At 45.9% G+C, this 21,712-nt stretch overlaps 1 protein-coding gene across 3 annotated transcripts; it reads left to right on the plus strand.

The window, feature by feature from the left end:
• Nucleotides 1–359: 359 nt before the first annotated feature.
• On the plus strand, nucleotides 360–16,040 carry gabpb2a (GA binding protein transcription factor subunit beta 2a). 3 transcript variants are annotated; one of them, XM_079749814.1, is made up of 8 exons: nucleotides 360–473; nucleotides 2,474–2,581; nucleotides 5,178–5,345; nucleotides 12,629–12,823; nucleotides 13,233–13,350; nucleotides 13,501–13,674; nucleotides 14,105–14,220; nucleotides 14,645–16,040. In XM_079749814.1, exons 2-8 carry the CDS (start codon nucleotides 2,474–2,476, stop codon nucleotides 15,002–15,004), a joined length of 1,239 nt encoding a protein of 412 aa, XP_079605940.1. In that variant the 5' UTR covers nucleotides 360–473; the 3' UTR covers nucleotides 15,005–16,040. The 3 variants fall into 3 exon arrangements, with proteins under 3 accessions (XP_079605940.1, XP_079605942.1, XP_079605941.1); XM_079749816.1 differs by having other exon boundaries at nucleotides 14,648–16,040; XM_079749815.1 differs by lacking the exon at nucleotides 360–473 and adding an exon at nucleotides 533–1,098.
• Nucleotides 16,041–21,712: the final 5,672 nt, after the last annotated feature.

Below are 21,712 nucleotides of genomic sequence, written 5' to 3' on the forward strand. Positions count from 1 at the left end.
ATAGTACCATGTTATCAGCTGCTGACTACCTTGATATTTATACTAATGGTACACAGTTTAATATTCTGCGTACTGCAGTATGACTAGGAGGTACTACAGTACTCCTAGAAGGTACTGCAATATTGGTATTGAAGTGAGTACTGCAGTATTACTAGGAGGTACTGCAATACTACTAGACTGTACTGAAGTGAGTACTGCAGTATTACTAGAAGGTACTGCAGTACTATACTATACTGCAGTCATATATTATACTGCAAGAAGGTAATACTAAGAAGTACTGCAGTCCTTCTAGGAGGTACTGCAGTAGTACTACGAGGTAACACAATAGTGCCCGCCCACGGGGAGGTTAAAGCCGATTGGTTTGTACCTCCGGTGTGGCTGCCATCTTTTCCCAAACAAACCCTCACATGATCATCATCACCGTTTAACCCGTCGAGTCAGCAGTCAGCGGCGGACCACCACGACCCGAGAAGGTAAGCAGAACCTCCGTTTACATGGAGATCCGCCCGACAGCTAAGCTAGGCTAACGGGCTCACTGCTCGGCGCTCCGCTAGTAAACATGCTAGCCGTAGCTTAGCACGTCCTGGGAGCCCGCATGCCGCCCTGTTCCCGCTCATCAGCGCCTCGCAGAGGACCGTAGTGCGGACCGTACGAGCAGTGAGGACCGTTGAAGGAGCCGAGGGCTGCTTTACGTTTCTCGGCGACTGCGCATTTTGTTCGGAGGCTCCAGGCTAGGCTAGGCTAAGCTAACTGGCGGTTTGTTTTTGCCCGTTAGCTTAGCGCGCTAACGGCTAGCCTTAGCGCCAGCGGAGCTGCGGTTCGGTTCTGCTCAGTCCCCCGGGCTGCTCCTCCTCCCCTCGGGGACGGGGGGCTGAGCGTCCCGGGCCGCGGTACCCGAGTCCGGGACACCCCCACCGGGACCCGACCCGCGGGTCCTGACCGCGGAGGAACGCGAACCGCTCCACCGACACGTCCCTCAGGTCGCATATCACCGGATGTGGAAGTAGTTTTTTTTTGTCTAAAATAGGAAATTTCTCCCCTGACTTCCCCCGGAAAACCAACAAGCTATTATCAAAGAGTTTCCTGTCGGTGTAAACGGTAAATGTTTGAGTGGTTAATGTAGTTTGATTAGGGTAAGGATGGCGGACCTCTGAGTGGTCCCCGCTGCGCCTCATGTGTCCGCGGGGTGGCCCTCACCACCCCGCTGTAACCCGCGACACACGGAGCGAAGAACCACCAACCGGTCAACGTTAATCATCGAATATATACAATTTAATGGCAGGCAGGCGGGCTTTTTTCGAATGAAGGCGGGTATAAAATTCTTGTGATATACATTTTCATGCTTGTTTTAGTTCGTATGGATTAAGTTGTCACCTTTTAGTGGCGGTTTTTATTGCAGTTTTTATTGAAATTATACAGTCGTTTTGGAGATTGTTTTCTTCGACGGTCCGTGGATAGACTGAACCCGGCCTTGGCCTTCAGTTGACCAATCCTGCTCCCTGTAGCTCGTAACCCCGCCCCTTTCCTCGTATTTAAACCAATCCCGATCCCTGTAGCTCGTAACCCCGCCCCTCCCCTAGTTTTTAAACCAATCCTGCTCCCTGTAGCTCGTAACCCCGCCCCTCCCCTCGTGTTTAAACCAATTCCGCTCCCCGTAGCTCGTTACCCCGCCCCTTCTGTCAGGTTTAAACCAATCCCTCTTCAGGTATCTCCTAACCCTGCCTTAACCCCGCCCCTCAGGACTGAAGGAGTCCTGTGTATCTCTCCAGCTGTATGACCCCACCCACCCCCCCCCCCCCCCCCCTTATGGGTGTTGTACTGCAGCATATTGTTACTACATTATCAACCTACCCACATTCTCCCCTGTGAGGTGGGAGAATTAGAGTTGTTCCCATACCGATACGAGGATCGTCCATGTCTACGGTACTGCCTAAAATGCACTTTTTGGTATCGGCGAGTACGCGAGTCATGTGACTCATTCACTAGTCAGGCAGAGGATCACACACCTGCTCTGCCGCCTTCGTTAGCGGTCTGAGGGGCAGTCTGTGTCGTCTCCGACCGGGGTGCCTTGGACCCACGCTAGACTACAAGAATACAAATGTATGGTTTTAATTATAAATTATAAAGGTAAAGGATCTAGTGTGTCTGAAAGATAACTTGTATTCAGACAAACTAGATGGTAAAAGAAAGTTCTATAGAAGTCCCTCTCTGTACATTTATTGACATTACATTCCAGGCAATAACCTGGGCATTGTTATGAGCATCGGTTCTATGAACATCTTTACTGTACCGACAGATATATTGCTGTCTCTCTTTCTTCTGACAAATGTACTTATTGTAAGTCGCTTTGGATTAAAGCGTCTGCTAAATGTAACTGTAGAATATACAATCTTTAGTGTATTATATACTAAACTGTGTGTGTGTGTGTGTGTGTGTGTGTGTGTGTGTGTGTGTGTGTGTGTGTGTGTGTTAGATGTCGCTGGTTGACCTAGGTAAAAGGTTACTGGAAGCAGCTCGTAAAGGTCAAGATGAAGAAGTCAAGATCCTGATGGCCAACGGGGCACCCTTCACTACAGACTGGGTACTGATACACACTATATACTACAGACTGGGTACTGATACACACTACATACTACACACTGTATCCTACACACTGGGTACTGATACACACTATATACTACACACTGTATCCTACACACTGAGTACTGATACACACTATATACTACAGACTGTATCCTACACACTGGGTACTGATACACACTATATACTACACACTGGGTACTGATACACACTATATACTACACACTGTATCCTACAGACTGGGTACTGATACACACTATATACTACACACTATATACTACACACTGGGTACTGATACACACTATATACTACACACTATATACTACACACTGTATACTACACACTGGGTACTGATACACACTATATACTACACACTGGGTACTGATACACACTATATACTACACACTATATACTACACACTGTATACTACACACTGGGTACTGATACACACTATATACTACACACTGTATACTACACACTGGGTACTGATACACACTATATACTACACACTGGGTACTGATACACACTATATACTACACACTATATACTACACACTGTATACTACACACTGGGTACTGATACACACTATACCACACACTATATACTACACACTGTATACTACACACTGGGTACTGATACACACTATATACTACACACTGGGTACTGATACACACTATATACTACACAATGTATCCTACACACTGGGTACTGATACACACTATATACTACACACTGTATCCTACACACTGGGTATTGATACACACTATGTAATACAGACTGGTTACTGATACACATTATGTACTACACACTGTAATACAGACTGGGTGCTGATGCACACTATTTACTACCCACTGGGTGCTGATACACACTATATCCTACAGACTGGGTACTTATACACACTATACTACAGACTAGGTACTACAGACTGGGTACTGATACACACTATATACTACCCACTGGGTACTGATGCACACTATATACCACACACTATATAGTACAGACTGGGCACTGATACACACTATACTACAGATTAGGTACTACAGAACGGGTACTGATACACACTATATACTACCCACTGGGTACTGATGCACACTATATACCACACACTATATAGTACAGACTGGGCACTGATACACACTATACTACAGATTAGGTACTACAGAACGGGTACTGATACACACTATGCAGTACACACTGGGTACTGATTCACTCTATATACTACAAACTGGGTACTGATACACACTATTTCCTACACACGGGTGGTAATAATAATGATGAGAGTGATAATGGTGGTAATAATACTAATGATAGTGATAATGGTGGTAATAATAATGTTGATGGTGATAATGGTGGTGGTAATAATAATGTTGATGGTGATAATGGTGGTGGTAATAATAATGTTGATGGTGATAATGGTGGTGGTAATAATAATGTTGATGGTGTTAATGATGGTGGTAATTATAATGATGATAGTGATTATGGTGGTAATAATACTAATGATAATGATAATGGTGGTAATAATGATGATAGTGATAATGGTGGTGGTGGTAATAATGATGGTAGTGATAATGGTGGTAATAATGATGATAGTGATAATGGTGGTGGTGGTAATAATGATGGTGATAATGGTGGTAATAATGATGATAGTGATAATGGTGGTGGTAGTGATGATAGTGATTATGGTGGTAATAATACTAATGATAGTGATAATGATGATAATAATGATGATAGTGATAATGGTGGTGGTAATAATAATGATGGTGATAATGGTTGTAATAATGATGATGGTGATAATGGTGGTGGTAATAATAATGATGGTGATAATGATGATAGTGATAATGGTGGTGGTAATAATAATTCATAATGGTGGTGTGGTAATAATAATGATGGTGATAATGGTGGTAATAATGATGGTGATAACGGTAGTGGTAATAATGATGATGGTGATAATGGTGGTCGTAATAATGATGATAGTGATTATGGTGGTGGTGGTAATAATGATGGTGATAATGGTGGTAATGATGATAGTGATAATGGTGGTGGTAATAATAATGATGGTGATAATGGTGGTGGTAATAATGATGATGGTGATAATGGTGGTAATAATGATGGTGATAACGGTGGTGGTAATAATGATGGTGGTAATAATGATGATGGTGATAATGGTGGTAATAATGATGTGAAAATGGTGGTAATAATGATGGTGGTAATAATGATGATGGTGATAATGGTGGTAATAATGATGGTGATAACGGTGGTGGTAATAATAATGATGGTGATAATGGTGGTGGTAATAATGATGATGGTGATGATGGTGGTAATAATGATGGTGATAACGGTGGTGGTAATAATGATGATGGTGATGATGGTGATAACGGTGGTGGTAATAATGATGATGGTGATGATGGTGGTAATAATGATGGTGATAACGGTGGTGGTAATAATGATGATGGTGATGATGGTGATAACGGTGGTGGTAATAATGATGATGGTGATGATGGTGGTAATAATGATGGTGATAACGGTGGTGGTAATAATGATGATGGTGATGATGGTGGTAATAATGATGGTGATAATGGTGGCGCTGTGTGTTGCAGCTGGGGACGTCTCCTCTGCACCTCGCCGCCCAACACGGCCACTACTCCACAGCGGAGGTCCTGCTGCGCGCGGGCGTCAGCCGGGACGCCCGCACCAAGGTGGACAGGACCCCGCTGCACATGGCCGCCTCCAAGGGCCACACAGTGATCGTAGAGCTGTTGGTCAGGGTGAGGTCACCGACCCGTCATCAGGCACACCTAGACACAGGTTAAGGACTGGAGCTGTGATGGAGGACAAACTGTAGCTGTGATAGAGGACAGACTGTAGCTGTGATGGAGGACAGACTGTAGCTGTGATAGAGGACAGACTGTAGCTGTGATAGAGGACAGACTAGCTGTGATAGAGGACAGACTGTAGCTGTGATAGAGGACAGACTGTAGCTGTGATAGAGGACAGACTGTAGCTGTGATAGAGGACAGACTGTAGCTGTGATAGAGGACAGACTGTAGCTGTGATAGAGGACAGACTGTAGCTGTGATAGAGGACAGACTGTAGCTGTGATAGAGGACAGACTGTAGCTGTGATAGAGGACAGACTGTAGCTGTGATAGAGGACAGACTAGCTGTGATAGAGGACAGACTGTAGCTGTGATAGAGGACAGACTGTAGCTGTGATAGAGGACAGACTGTAGCTGTGATAGAGGACAGACTGTAGCTGTGATGGAGGACAGACTGTAGCTGTGATAGAGGACAGACTGTAGCTGTGATAGAGGACAGACTGTAGCTGTGATAGAGGACAGACTGTAGCTGTGATAGAGGACAGACTGAAGCTGTGATAGAGGACAGACTGTAGCTGTGATAGAGGAGTGACTGTAGCTGTGATGGAGGACAGACTGTAGCTGTGATAGAGGACAGACTGTAGCTGTGATAGAGGACAGACTGTAGCTGTGATAGAGGACAGACTGTAGCTGTGATAGAGGACAGACTGTAGCTGTGATAGAGGACAGACTGTAGCTGTGATAGAGGACAGACTGTAGCTGTGATAGAGGACAGACTGTAGCTGTGATAGAGGACAGACTGTAGCTGTGATAGAGGAGTGACTGTAGCTGTGATGGAGGACAGACTGTAGCTGTGATAGAGGACAGACTGTAGCTGTGATAGAGGACAGACTGTAGCTGTGATAGAGGACAGACTGTAGCTGTGATAGAGGACAGACTGTAGCTGTGATAGAGGACAGACTGTAGCTGTGATAGAGGACAGACTGTAGCTGTGATAGAGGACAGACTGTAGCTGTGATAGAGGACAGACTGTAGCTGTGATAGAGGACAGACTGTAGCTGTGATAGAGGAGTGGCTGTAGCTGTGATGGAGGACAGACTGTAGCTGTGATAGAGGACAGACTGTAGCTGTGATAGAGGACAGACTGTAGCTGTGATAGAGGACAGACTGTAGCTGTGATAGAGGACAGACTGTAGCTGTGATAGAGGACAGACTGTAGCTGTGATAGAGGACAGACTGTAGCTGTGATAGAGGACAGACTGTAGCTGTGATAGAGGACAGACTGTAGCTGTGATAGAGGACAGACTGTAGCTGTGATAGAGGACAGACTGTAGCTGTGATAGAGGACAGACTGTAGCTGTGATGGAGGACAGACTGTAGCTGTGATTAGGGTTGGGTATCCTTTGAAAATTTTCGATACCGATACCAAAACCGATACCTTTAATTCGATACGATACCTTCACAATACTTTTTCCGATTTTTTTCCTTTATATTATGAAAACCTTATAGATTTATCGGCCAACTACTTTTCTATAAATGATTATACATTGAGCACCATAATTCGTTGACAGTGACATATTGTTGTATTTTGGTTCTGTACTCTAGCACTTTGAGATTAAATACATACAATGACAATGAGGTCAACGTGTAGACTGGCAGCTTTATTGTGAGGGCATTTTCATATATTTCAAATGATCATATATACATAAAACAATATTTTTAAATATTTGCCATCTATGTGGTTACTAATGTTAGAGTTGCAGTAACTTGTATCTATCCATTCTCACTTAGAATTCTTATGGAGGAAGATAATCATATCTGCCTTTTTTGGGAGAAGACGGGACCTTTCCAGACTTATTGTGTCCCCAGCTGTTGAGAACGTGCGCTCAGCTGGAGTGGAGGATGCTTGGGGACACAAGTACTTAGCACTAAGGTCAAACAAGATCAGTAAAGTCTCCTTTCTCTCCAACCACCAGATTACTGTATTTGTCGAGGTCAACACATCAGATAAGCTTCTATACAGCTCCAACTCCTTTCTTGTCCTCTCTGCATCAGTCCGCGTGTTGGCACCGGCCACATTACCGCTTGTGCTGATGGTTAGGGCCCTGTCTTCTTCCACAAAGAGTTCACCGAGTGCCGTCAGGGGGGTCGACCTCTTTTCTGGTGGAATCTGAAAAAAAAGCAGATGAAAGCAACATGGCTTAGAATTACATCACTCAGACAGGGGACTGTGGCAAGGCATTGAGATTATCATATACATAATTTTTTACATAATCCACGCCATCATTCTCATTCTCTTCCAGTGCTGCTGCTTCTTCTTCCTCCTCCGCCTGGCCATCATCAGATTGATGTTCCTTTATAAATGGAAAGAGATGTGTTTATGATTACTTCCATACATAAGTGTCTATAAGATAGTCTGTCCGCTTAATATAAACCCCTCTGAACGCACCTGTCTCTGGTTCTGCAACCGCAAGCAAGCCTCTTCCTCAAGCCTTGCCCACACGGCAACATCCTGGACTTTAGCTTTAAACCGCGGATCCATAGCGGTGGCCTCTTCCAGGAACGCCCGGATCTTCGGCTCCTGTTAGAGCAAATTATAAGACATATAAGTCAAATTTAAGTCAAACTCAGGTAGGGGTAGGGGTAATTCTAGTCAATTTAACCATTACTATTTATTACTAGTGTTGGATCCACGGACACCCTGAACTTACTTTGTACCGCTTAGAGAGGTCATCCCAGACCTTTCTCTTGACAGTGGCAGAGAAGGAGTCCTCACCATCCCCAACTTTGAAGTGGGCTTCCAGCTTCTGCATGATTGGCAAAATCTGGCTGCAAGTTGAGGTATGCTCCGCAGAAACAAAGAGTTGACGTGTACAGGACTCTCATTATTCCAACAAAGTCCTCTGCCTTATGAAGGTCCTGGTCTGTGATTCTTTCCAGTCTGAAAGAAAACATACAGCCAACACATACAACACACAAACAGCCTTTTATACAGTAGTCTAGCCTATAAAGTGTATTGCTCTAAACATATATAAAAAAAAAAATAAGCCTTACCTATCTCTTTCCATTGATCTTCTCAGGCGAGGGTCCATACAAGTTGCCTGAATGGCAGGGTATTGCTCAATGAACCTTTCAACCATCAGGAACAATGTATTCCATCTGGTCTTCACATCCAACACCAGTCTGTGCTCAGGAAGGTCTTAAAATATAAAAATAGTAGTTAGCTAGGATATTTATCTACATATAAATATAGCCCTCTTTTTATTGAAAATAATAATTGATACATACTTAGGAGGCGTTGCTTCTCTTTGAGGACTGGTTTGGCCAAGACTGCTCTCTTCAGCCACACTACCACTGTGGATTCGGGCAGCCCACCTGGCAATACTTTGTTCTGTGTAGAGCTTCTGTGCCGCAAGATTAGGGACAATGAGCAAAGCAAGGCAACTTCATGTAGTTCATTATCCTTGCCGCCGAATCCATATTCATGGCGTTGTCCATTGTAAGCACCACCACCTTCTCTTTGATGTGAAATTCTTCCACTATAAGGCTAATTTCTGCAGCCACATTCGCTCCTGTCTGCGCTTGGTAGACAGGTTTGGTCTGAAGAACTCTCTCCGTCACCCTGCCTGAGCCTGACTTAATGAAGTGGGCCGTCACTGAGAGATAATGGTCCTGTGCGACGCTTGTCCATCCGTCACTGGTCAGCGCCACTTCCTTCACCTCCTCGTTCACTCTCTCCCTCTCTACCTTGTACCAAGCAAGTACTAAAGTATTGGACAGTAGGTCTCTGGACGGGGGCTGGTAATACGGATTCAGGGCTGCTACCATCTCTCTTAATTAAACAAAGAAAAAATGGAAGAGTGTATGTCTTGCAGACTGTTCATCATTCAGAGGTGGAAAACCCGCCATCAGCAAGTAGAAGTACTACTAACCATGTATTTGCCCCACCCATGCACTCAACCAGTGTATGTGTGGGTGCTAATTAGCACAGCTCTTCAGACTCGTAGGAGAACTCATTTGTTCATCAGCTGGTTTAGTCCATGAATGGAGCATGCTTCATCATTACATACGTATACTGTCTGAAGCCAGGTTTTCAGATCTTAAGACTTTTATGCTTACTTTCCCTAGTAAAGTCGTTGCAAACCTACCTAAAAGATGGAGATTCGACTGTATTGAAAGGATGCAACCCCTTAACTATAAAGCGGGTTACAGCACGGTGGCATTCGTCTCTTTTTTCTTGCCTCAGCTTAGTATTACTAACTGCCATAGTAAAGGGAGTCACGGAGGGGCCGGAATCAGCTACACTGCTGCTGGCTTGGACAGATGGACCTTAGTGCGAAATGAAATAGGAGATAGAGCCAAAGGCAAATGCAGAGCCAACTAACTAACAAACTGTAGTGTTTTATTTACATTATACTGTACATACAATCACACGCCATTGTTGGTGTCTTCGCTCAACTAACGATTGGCTAGTAAATTACGTTAGCTACCGTAATATTAGCTGGCACAAAGCTAACCTGCTATTAGTTAGCTAACTTCTAGCGGGAACCGTACCTGTTATTTCATCGTTGCCAGCAGAAGAAGACCCAGCAGATGGAGTGTTGAAGACAGTGCAGTTGTCCAGCCTTAAGTTGATGCCATGGATGATCAAATGATTCATCATATTTGAGGTGTTCCTGGACTTGCATTTTATAATCGCCTTGCAACGGTTGCATTTTACGGTATTGCTGTCAATTTTGACAAAATATAACCACGTTTTAGAACGCATCTTGTGGCTAGCGCGAAGCTTATGGAGCCAGTATCCTGCCATAATTCAAACCTGAAAAAACTTTCAAAGGCTTGTAAATCTCGGTTTGCAAACTCAACACCTTGTAAAAAAGGTTTTGCAACACTGAAAAAAGAGATTATAGCCTGAAAAAAAATTAAAACATCTGCAAACATGATTTTGTGTTCTATTTTATCTTCATTTTCACCAACACATTTTCAAAGTTTCAAAAATGGCGCCAGCGCATTTGCAGAGTTTCAAATCTGGCACTGTTCTAACAGTGTATTTCATTGTTTCCCGGTTTTGAAACCTTGTAAATGGGATTCTGCAAACAGGTGTTCATACATTGAGAAATAAGTTTCGAAAGGTTGAATATTTATTTTTAAAAACTTGTAAAGGTGTAAATTTACACCATTGCAATGTATTTTTTTAGAACTGACTTCAGAGATTTGACCACACAGGCGCAAGCTTTGAGTCACGTGATTATTGGCAGTGTTCTGTCGCGCATTCGTTTTGAAACTCCCTGACGGTCAAAGGTCTGAAATCGTTGATCTGCAAAAAGGAAAAAAAAAACGTTTCTGGGGGCGGGACCATTTGGCTCTAAACCTATTGGTTGCTCTCTGCTGACGTACATTCCAATCACGTGTGCCGTTGACCGGGCTGTGCGTGATTGACAGTGCTCTGCCGATGACAAGAATAACAAGTGACCTGCGTGGTTGATTTTGTTTTCCATTTTCTGGAACCATGGCTGGGTACGGAAACCGTATAGGGACACCGGAGAAAATAAATAAAAAATTAACGTTTCTCGTGAGCACGAGAAAGTATCTGGTGAGCACGAGAAAGTGGGTCTGCTTATAGGTCGGAATATGGTTGGAATGAAGCGGCTACCGATTCTTGACAGGCTGGGTACTTGATTCTTAAACCGGACTCGTTCATTACTTCACTAAACTGACACGCACGCTATCGCTCGCTCGTCCACCCCACACACGCACACAACCACACTGCCAATGATATGCGCACGATAGTTCCCCGTGCTCATGAGATACTTTCTCGTGCTCACCAGTTACTTTCTCGTGCTCACGAGAAACGGTAATTTTTTATTTATTTTCCCCGGTGTCCCTTTACGGTTTCCGTACCCAGCCATGGTTCCAGAAAATGGAAAACAAAATCAACCACGCAGGTCACTTGTTATTCTTGTCATCGGCAGAGCACTGTCAATCACGCACAGCCCGGTCAACGGCACACGTGATTGGAATGTACGTCAGCAGAGAGCAACCAATAGGTTTAGAGCCAAATGGTCCCGCCCCCAGAAACGTTTTTTTTTCCTTTTTGCAGATCAACGATTTCAGACCTTTGACCGTCAGGGAGTTTCAAAACGAATGCGCGACAGAACACTGCCAATAATCACGTGACTCAAAGCTTGCGCCTGTGTTGTCAAATCTCTGAAAAGTCAGTGCTAAATACATTGCAATGGTGTAAATTTACACCTTTACAAGTTTTTAAAAATAAATATTCAACCTTTCAAAACTTATTTCTCAATATATGAACACCTGTTTGCAGAATCCCATTTACAAGGTTTCAAAACCGGGAAACAATGAAATACACTGTTAGAACAGTGCCAGATTTGAAACTCTGCAAATGCGCTGGTGACATTTTTGAAACTTTGAAAATGTGTTGGTGAAAATGATGAATAAGATAAAATAGAACACAAAATCATGTTTGCAGATGTTTTAATTTTTTTTTCAGGCTATAATCTCTTTTTTCAGTGTTGCAAAACCTTTTTTACAAGGTGTTGAGTTTTCAAACCCAGACTTACAAGCCTTTGAAACTTTTTTTTTCAGGTTTGAATTATGACAGGATACTGGCTCCATAGAAGCTTAGTGAAATTGTCCCACTTTCAACTCGAAGGCAGTAACGAGTCTCAAATCACCCAAATAGCTTCATACTGATTTGTCAGTCAAGTTGCCTGTATACAACGACGGTAGTGATTGGCTGGCTGCGATAGATAGATAGATAGATAGATCAAATAAATAGCATTCACGTCGTATACCGTAAAGTATCGAAATTTGGCACCTTTTTTTCCAAAACAATTTGATACTCGGTAGGACCGACATAATTCGGTCGGTGCCAAATGGCACCGTTGTTCGATACCCAACCCTAGCTGTGATAGAGGACAAACTGTAGCTGTGATGGAGGACAAACTGTAGCTGTGATGGAGGACAGACTGTAGCTGTGATGGAGGACAGACTGTAGCTGTGATGGAGGACAGACTGTAGCTGTGATAGAGGACAGACTGTAGCTGTGATAGAGGACAGACTGTAGCTGTGATGGAGGACAGACTGTAGCTGTGATGGAGGACAGACTGTAGCTGTGATGGAGGACAGACTGTAGCTGTGATAGAGGACAGACTGTGATGGAGGACAGACTGTGATGGAGGACAGACTGACGGAGGTGTGTGTGCGCTGCAGAGCGGGGCGGAGATCAACGCGCGGGACATGCTGAAGATGACGGCGCTGCACTGGGCCGCGCAGCACGCCCACCAGGGCGTGGTCCAGACGCTGCTGAAGCACGGCGCCGACGTCCACGCCCTCAGCAAGTTCGACAAGACGCCGTTCGACATCGCCGTGGACATCCAGCACACGGACCTGATGCTGCTGCTGCAGGTACAGTCAGTCAGTCAGTCAGTCAGTCAGTCAGTCAGTCAGTCAGTCAGTCAGTCAGTCAGTCAGTGCGGGCGTTGAGCAGACGCTTTCATCCAGAGCGACGTACCGTGAGTATATCACTCAGAGGAAGAGAAACAACAACAGGTCTCTGTCAGACCAGTAAGGCTGTTCATAGACCCACGTCCAACCCCTCCAGAGCGTATTCATTTAACTCAGCCGCCATCACGCACCCCCCCTCTCACCTCTCCACAACGCCCCCCCCACCTCTGTATTCCCTGCCCACCATGTGAAGGTTTCCCTCTCAGTGCCCCACTGAAGGGATGCCAGTACGTCCCCAATATCAACCTCTAAATGCTGCTGAGAATAACATGGAGTTATTCTTCCCCCCCCCCCCCCGGCCTGTCTCCAGGAGGGCATGCAGAGCCAGCTGAACTCGTCCTCCCAGCCTCAGTTCATCATCCAGGGGCTGTCGGGGCTCCAGGGGGGCGTGGTCAACCTGGCTGACCTGCTCAACAAGGCCAGCACAGGTACAGCGCTCTCTCTCTCTCTCTCTCTCTCTCTCTCTCTCTCTCTCTCTCTCTCTCTCTCTCTCTCTCTCTCTCTCTCTCTCTCCCTATCACTCACTCACTCGTCTCTGACTCGTGTGTGTGTGTGTGTGTGTGTGTGTGTGCGCGCAGGGGAGACGGAGGAGTCCATAGCAGCCAGCTCTCTGGACTCCAACATCCACCACGCCGTGCTGAACGAGGCGGGGCAGCGGGTCATCACCATAGTAACGGACCAGCACGGCAACCTGCAGACCACCGGCGGGATGGGCCAGCCCTTCTTCGTCACCATGCAGCACGGCCAGCAGAGTGAGGCCCCTTATTGATCACCGTCATGGATCCCCTAGTGATGGATCGATCACATAGGAGTGATGGATTGATCACTTAGTGATGGATTGTCCCCTAGTGATGGATCGATCCCCTAGTGATGGATTGATCACCTAGTGATGGATTATCCCCTAGTGATGGATTATCCCCTAGTGATGGATTGATCACCTAGTGATGGATTGATCACCTAGTGATGGATCGATCACATAGGAGTGATGGATCGATCCCCTAGTGATGTTATGTATTGATCACATGTTGGTTGATATATATTGATCAAATGTTGATATATTGATCACAAATTGATGGTGTGTATATATTGATCATGTATTGTTTTTCATATTGATCACATATTGATGGTTTATATATTGACAATATGTTGATTGGTGGATTGTGATTGGCTGTGTGTGTTCAGTGCTGGCGATGCCATCCAATACGATGACAGAGGAGGTGGTGGAGGAGGAGCCTCAGCCCCCACCCAGCAGGAAGAGAAAGTTTGAGGCGACCAATCACAATGACTCAGGCGACACCGTGAGTATAGCTCCTCTCCTCCTCCTCACCCCCACTCTCCTCTTCCTCCTCCTCCTCCTCTCTCCCCTCTCCTCATCCTCTCCTCCTCCTCCTCCTCTCTCCTCCCCCCTCTCCTCCTCCTCAACCCACTCTCCTCTTCCTCTTCTCCTCCTCCTCCTCCGCCCCCTCTCCTCTCCTCCTCCCCCTCTATCCTTCTCTCCCTCCTCTCCTCTAACCTCTATCTTCCCCTCCTCTCCTCCTCTCTCCCCTCTCCCCCTCACCCCCCCTCTCTCCTCCTCCTCCTCACCCCCCCTCTCCTCTCCTCCTCCTCCTCCTACCCCCCCTCTCCTCTCCTCCTCCTCCTCACCCCCCCTCTATCCTTCTCTCCCTCCTCTCCTCCTCTCTCCCCTCTCCCCCTCACCCCCCTCTCTGCTCCTCCTCCCAGCAGGAGCTGCTCCAGAGGCAGCTGCAGGAGGCGAACCGGAAGGCGCAGGAGTACCGGACACAGCTCCACCGCAAGGAGCAGGAGGCGGAGGAGTACCGCGTGAAGCTGGAGGCCATGAGCCAGAGCAACGGCACCTCCTGCCTGCAGAGCCTGGAGGAGGAGGAGGAGGAGGAGGGGGAGGGGGGGGAGGAGGTGGAGGAGGTGGTGGGCGGGGAGGAGGTGGAGGAGGAGCAGGAGGTGGTAGAGGGGGAGGTGGAGGAGGAAGGGGAGGTGGTGGTGCTGCAGGAGGGCAGCATCATGATGGAGGAGGAGGAGGGCGTGGCGCTAGTGGAGACCACCCAGGCCTCCTCCTCCTCCTAACAGGAGCTGTTTCCATGAAATCCCTCCAGACGATCAGAGGAGGAGGAGGAGGAGTGTTGAGATGAGGTCTTCTCTGGGAGGACGTGTTGTCCTCCATTCCTACCCCCGCTGCTGGGGGTCTCTCTCTCTCTCTGGGGGTCTCTCTCTCTCTCTGGGGGTCTCTCTCTCTCTCTCTCTCTCTCTCTCTCTGGGGTCTCTCTCTCTCTCTCCGGAGGTCTCTCTCTCTTTCTCCGGGGTGTCTCTCTCCGGGGTCTCTCTCTCCAGTCTGTCTCTGTGTCTCTCTCTCTCTCTCTCTCTCTCTCTCTCTCTCTCTCTCTCTCTCTCTCTCTCTCTCTCTCTCTCTCTCTCTCTCTCTCTCTCTCTCTCTCTCTCCGGGGTCTCTCTCTCCAGTCTGTCTCTCTCTCTCTCTCTCTCTCTCTCTCTCTCTCTCTCTCTCTGGGGTCTCTCTCTCTCTCTCTCTCCGGGGTCTATCCCTCTCTCTATGGGATCTCTCGCTCCCCACGATCTCTCTCTCCAGTCTGTCTCTGTTTCTCTCTGGGGTCTCCCTGCCCTCCCTGCAGGGGTCTGTTTCTAGGATAGGGAGGATGTCAGAAGAGGGGTTCCAGGTGTATAAAGTTTTCTCCTTTGTAAGAATTGAGATTGAACCAAATTGACCCTGAGCCTCTGGCAGCGACCCATGAGCACCGGACTCTACCCACTGACCCGGTCCTCTGCCGGTCGTCCAGACCAGGCAGGGCCGCTCTGTCGCTCGGAGACCAATCCTTTCATTTTGATTGATCAGTATTGATCGGTCTGTTGCTGGCCCTGATCAGTTTTCAGATCACCGCTCATGTTTTGGAGCGCAGTATATTTTGATACTCTGAAGCCAACAATTTTCTATGTACATATAAAGTTGTATTTTTTTAATTGTATCTGAATGCTTTGGATTCACTTGTTGCCGATTGTGTGTTGAGAATCAAAAATATAAAGTTGTTTTTGGGGGCAATGGTTTAGTGTTTTCTTTGTGGGGATGAGTTGGTGATGAGCAGTACTGAAACGTGCATTTACAGTTATTCATTAAAACAAGACAAATGATTTCAGTGGTATTCAAATGCTCCATCTGTTCTCATTAGCCCTATGAACTAATCACTGAATTGCTCCAGCAACAAGTTGGATAACTGATGGTGATTCACTACTAAAATACAAATCCCTTTCTAGGCTACTAAAACTGCTACTGACACTGAACTAGTGTCTCTGTTGCTCTTGGCTCTAGGAAGCCAAGTTAGCTCGTAGCTAGGTTATCTCCCAGCTAGGTATTAGCTCGCAACTAGGATAGCTCTCTGCAAGGTTAGCTCCCAGCTAGGTTAGCCCTCAGCTAGGCTAGCTCCCAGCGAGGATAGCTCCCTCACTTACTGACCTCTTGATGGGTCATGTTTTAGTCTCAACACTAGAGGGCAGTCTCCCTCCTCCCAGCAGTGTGTATTCGAGTGTGTGTGTGTTTGTCCCTGCTCAGTGTGCGTGCATTGAGTTTTCTGTTTGAAGTAGGGGAAGTGTTTAAATGAGAAAAGTGGAAGCTAGCCTGGCAACTGTCTCTCTCCCTCTCGCTCTCTCTCTCTCTCTGTCTCTAGCTCTCTTCCTCTCTCTCTCTCTCTCTCTCTCCCCCGCTCTCTCTCACTCTCGCTCTCTCTCTCTCTCTCTCTCTCTCTCTCTCTCTCTCGCATATGGTTACTGGGCATGACACACACATTCTATCTATGCCTTAAAGAAAACAAGATTATATTAATAATTGTTCACACACACAAAGAACACACACACACACACAAACACAGGGTGGGAGCTCTGTATCTTATTTGCATATTGCGCCTCATGAATATGTAAATCAACCACAATTTACCTCTCAGTGTCTGCACGACTCCAACCATCATCATAGTTATGATATTATTCATTATTATTTTGGAGGTATGCAGAAGGTGTGATGTTAGCGTTCAGCTCTAGAAGCTGTGATGTTATGGTCCAGCTCTAGAATGTGTGATGTTATGGTCCAGCTCTAGAAGGTGTGATGTGATGGTCCAGCTCTAGAAGGTGTGATGTGATGGTCCAGCTCTAGAAGGTGATATGTTATGGTCCAGCTCTAGAAGGTGATATGTTATGGTCCAGCTCTAGAAGGTGTGATGTTATGGTCCAGCTCTAGAAGGTGTGATGTGATGGCCCAGCTCTAGAAGGTGTGATGTGATGGTCCAGCTCTAGAAGGTGATATGTTATCGTCCAGCTCTAGAAGGTGTGATGTTATGGTCCAGCTCTAGAAGGTGTGATGTTATGGTCCAGCTCTAGAAGGTGTGATGTTATGGTCCAGCTCTAGAAGGTGTGATGTTAGGGGAGAAGGAGAGAGATGAGGAGGAGAGAGGAGGTGGAGACAGGGACAGGAGACAATCACCGTTCCATAGGCCTTGTGGCATGTGTGGTTTTCTGTTTCGCATTACTTTTATATTTAAATCAGTTTGAGTATGACTTAGATTCAGGGGGTGAAACACAGACAGACAGAGGATTGATGATGATGAATGGATGATGTGTGAAGGTGAGCACATGAAGAAAAGAAGGGAAAGAGCCTCCAGAGAATTTCAACTATTCTCTCCTCCTGCTAAACCCTGCTCTGCTAATCCTGTGTTAGCCTAGCCATGCTGCTACGCCCTCATGCTAAACGGTTAGCCCAGACCATCTCCATGTGCTGCTAGCGTAGCTCCCTTGCTAATGAAGTGATCTGCTAGCAGCCATTTGAGTGTAGCGGTAGCGGGGTTTAGCTTTGATATGCTAATGAGGCTCTTAACCAGGTCAGTCTTGCTATAATGCTCCTTCCACAAAACATGCTAATATTCTCTAAACTTCTCACTGCTTACTTATTTGTTGTCAGGCAGATTTTAAATCCAAGAATAAGTGAGAAGTGTTGTGATTTGACCTCTGTTATAACCTCTACAAAATACCACTCGAACCAAGCAACTACCATTTAACTCATATATTACCATGATAACTCATCTATTAACATTATAACCAGTCCTCATAGATCAGTATAACCTGTTCCCATAGACCATTATAACCAGTCACCTCCAACTACCAAAGCAGTAATAATATGGTTCCACAATAAAATATTTCCACAGTACTACAGTACACTCAAACATTAGAGAAGACAGTATCTGGGATATAGTGTGTGTGTGTGTGTGTGTGTGCGTGTGTGTGATTGGTTTTGTGTGTGTGTTTGTGTGTTTTTGTGTGTGTCTGCATGCAGATGACAAAACTGTCCCAGAAATGTCAAATATAAACATCCCCAGTAATCTCTCTCTCTCTCTCTCTCTCTCTCTCTCTCTCTCTCTCTCTCTCTCTCTCTCTCTCTCTCTCTGGCTCCTCTCTCTCTGTACCCCATGAGGTCGCCCCGTCTTTTGCTTCAGCTCATCTTCCAGGGGGTCCAGTTTGTCTTCCTGATAAACGTCTGTCCGTCAAAGGACCCAATATACCCCTAATATACCCTAATTTACCCTTATATACCCATATACCCCAATATACCCCCATATACCCCATATACCCTAATATACCCACATAATTGCCTTATATACCCCCATATACCCCAATATACCCCCATATACCCCAATACACCCCCATTTACCCCAATATATCCCCATATACCCTGATATATCCTAATATACCCCCATATACCTTCATATACCCCAATATACCCTGATATTCCCTAATGTACCCCCATATATCCCAATATACCCTGATATTCCCTAATATGCCCCCATATACCCAAATATACCCAGATATTCCCTAATGTACCCCCATATATCCTAAATACCCCAATATACCCTGATATTCCCTAATGTACCCCCATATACCCTGATATTTCCTGAAATTCCCTCCGTGGTCCGTTGGGGGCTGGGGGGAGACCAGCTGGTGAGGACCCAGCTCACAGCTCCGGGGGGGGGGGGCTGGCACTTTAAGATTTAATAATCAGATATCACGGCCTTAACTCACACCTCCACCAATCACAGCTCAGCCAATAATAGCTACACCAATCACAGCTCCACCAATCAGAGCTCAGACAATCACAGCTCCACCAATCAGAGCTCAGCCAATCACAGCTACACCAATCCCAGCTCCACCAATCCCAGGTCCACCAATCACAGCTCCACAAATTAGAGCAGAGCCAATCATAGCTACACCAATCCCAGCTCCACCAATCCCAGGTCCACCAATCACAGCTCCACAAATTAGAGCACAGCCAATCACAGCTCCACCAACAACAGCTCAGCCAATCACAGCTACACAAATCCCAGCTCGGTGTTGGTCATGGTTATGGTTAGGGTAAAATATCCACTACAGAACAACATGAGCTCTCTCCTCCCGTCTCTCCCCTCTGTCAACAATCATCTCTTCCCCCCCCTCCTCCCCTCTCCTCGCTCTCCTCCCCTCCTTCTCCTCTCTGAAGGAGTCAGGTCAAAGCCTTTCTAGTTCATCTCCTCGGTGTAGCGTGTCATGTACTAGCGGGGCGCAGTGGATATGTAATCGGAGTGTAATCACACACCCTGAGGAGGATGACATCATTATTAATGAATGAATCAAACCCCGCCAGCTGCCAGCTCCATGCTATCAGAAACATGCTATTCCCTCCACGCAACTGATCAATGCTTTTTGCTCCATGCTATTAGTAGCATGCTTTGAGCTACAAGCTATCATACCCATGCTATTGGCTCCGTGCTGTCAGCTGTATGCTATAGGTTATATCAGGCTAGCTGCATGCTATTAGTGTCATGTTATTAGCGCCATGCTATTAGCTCTGTCGTGTTATGAGCTTCAAGATATCAGCATCTTGCTATTACCGCCATGCATTTAGCATCATACAATTATCTCTCACATGCTATTAGCATCATGCCATTAGCTCCATGCTATTAGCATCATGCCATTAGCTCCATGCTATTAGCCCCATGCTGTTCGCTCCATGCCATTAGCTCCATGCTATTAGCCCGGTTCCACGTTGCGCTGCACGCTATTAGCATGATGCTATTTGAAGGAGCAGAAGAGCAGTCAGAGAGCAGGTGTTTAGGAGACGGAGGAGAGAGATGAAGGAAACAAGCAGCATCCCATGGTTACCTGAGAGACGGTTGCCAAGGCAACAAATAACTGACCTCTAATCATCCTATTGGGAGAGAGACTAACAAGACAGGGAGGAGAGAAGAGGAGGGAGGAGAGTGGTACAGTATACTGGTAGAGTATGTATCTATATATACTCTACCACTAAATATGAATATACACAAGTATTTATATATATATATATATATATATATATATATATATATATATATATATATATATATATATATATATATATTTATATATATTCTACCAGTATATATATGTTATAGATGCTATATATAAATGTTAGTGGCTAGTGGCTAGTGGCTAGTGACTAGCGACTAGTGGCTAGTGGCTAGGGGCTAGTGACTAGCGACTAGTGGCTTGCGGATAGTGGCTTATGGCTAGTGGGTAGTGACTTGCGGCTAGTGGTTAGCGGCTATCAACATAATCCATGGAAAGACTTGGCATGTCTGGACCAAGAGGAAGTTATTAGAACCACCAGGTCCTTAGTGTTCAGTAGAACCACCAGGTCCTTAGTGTTCAGTAGAACCACCAGGTCATGTTCAGCAGAACCACCAGGTCCTTAGTGTTCAGTAGAACCACCAGGTCATGTTCAGTACAACCACCAGGTCCTTCATGGTCAGTAGAACCACCAGGTCCTTAGTGTTCAGTAGAACCACCAGGTCATGTTCAGTAGAACCACCAGGTCCTTCATGGTCAGTAGAACCACCAGGTCCTTCATGGTCAGTAGAACCACCAGGTCCTAATAATAATAACGATTAGTAATTACGTAATAACGATTTAGTATGTTTTAATATATATTATTGATTATATTAATGTAATTCTGTTATGATAAGGATGTATGATATGAAGTTATTTATTAAAATCACTTAAGTGTTTTGAGACGGGGCCGTTATCAGCTTTTTTTACGTTTGAATTATAGTGGGCGTGGCCAGGTGGCGGAGACGGCACTGCTCGCCCTCCTATTGGTCGAACGGGTCCTTATGCTAATGAGAGGGCGTGTCCTGGGTGCAGGAGACTCTCAGCCCTCATTGTGTTTGGATCCTCCGCTAACACACACCGGGACCTGGACCGGTGCTCACCGGGACTAGCGGACCAGGAGCATCATGGAACATAACATCAGGTCGAATGGAGGATATTAGATATTAGATAAATATAATATAACAAATAGATAAAATATATCAGACAGATATCGGCTCGGCGGACCGCGAGGTAAGAATGTGGTGGTCTTTATCTCTCTCTCTCTCTCTCTCTCTCTCTCTCTCTCTCTCTCTCTCTCTCTCTGTGTTTGAATGCCGTTTCATTCTGCTGTCAGTTAAAAAGCGTAGAGCATGGTCACAGCGAGCGGTAGTGTGTGTGTGTATGTGTGTATGTGCGTCTGTGATTGTGTGTGTGTGTGATTGTGTGTGTGTGTGATTGTCTGTGTGTGTGTGTGTGTGTGTGTGTGTGTGTGTGTGTGTGTGTGTGTGTGTGTGTGTGTGTGTGTGTGTGTGTGAGTCGGGGGGCGTCGTGCGTGTTTTCCCCCTCTGAATCCCGCGTGACGGTACATGACCGGGTCTTAGCAGCGCCCGGTTCCCGGTGACC

This window comes from Pollachius pollachius (genome assembly GCF_949987615.1).
Source record: "Pollachius pollachius genome assembly, chromosome: 13".
NCBI classification, from domain to species: Eukaryota; Metazoa; Chordata; class Actinopteri; order Gadiformes; family Gadidae; genus Pollachius; species Pollachius pollachius.

What these genes read in the sequence shown, in the direction of transcription:
- gabpb2a (XM_079749814.1), top strand. Translation starts at nt 2,474, where the DNA reads ATGTCGCTGGTTGACCTAGGTAAAAGGTTACTGGAAGCAGCTCGTAAA. An exon ending in TCGTAGAGCTGTTGGTCAGG is followed by an intron (nt 5,346 to 12,628) that starts GTGAGGTCACCG and finishes TGTGCGCTGCAG; the next exon opens with AGCGGGGCGGAGATCAACGC. An exon ending in ACAATGACTCAGGCGACACC is followed by an intron (nt 14,221 to 14,644) that starts GTGAGTATAGCT and finishes TCCTCCTCCCAG; the next exon opens with CAGGAGCTGCTCCAGAGGCA.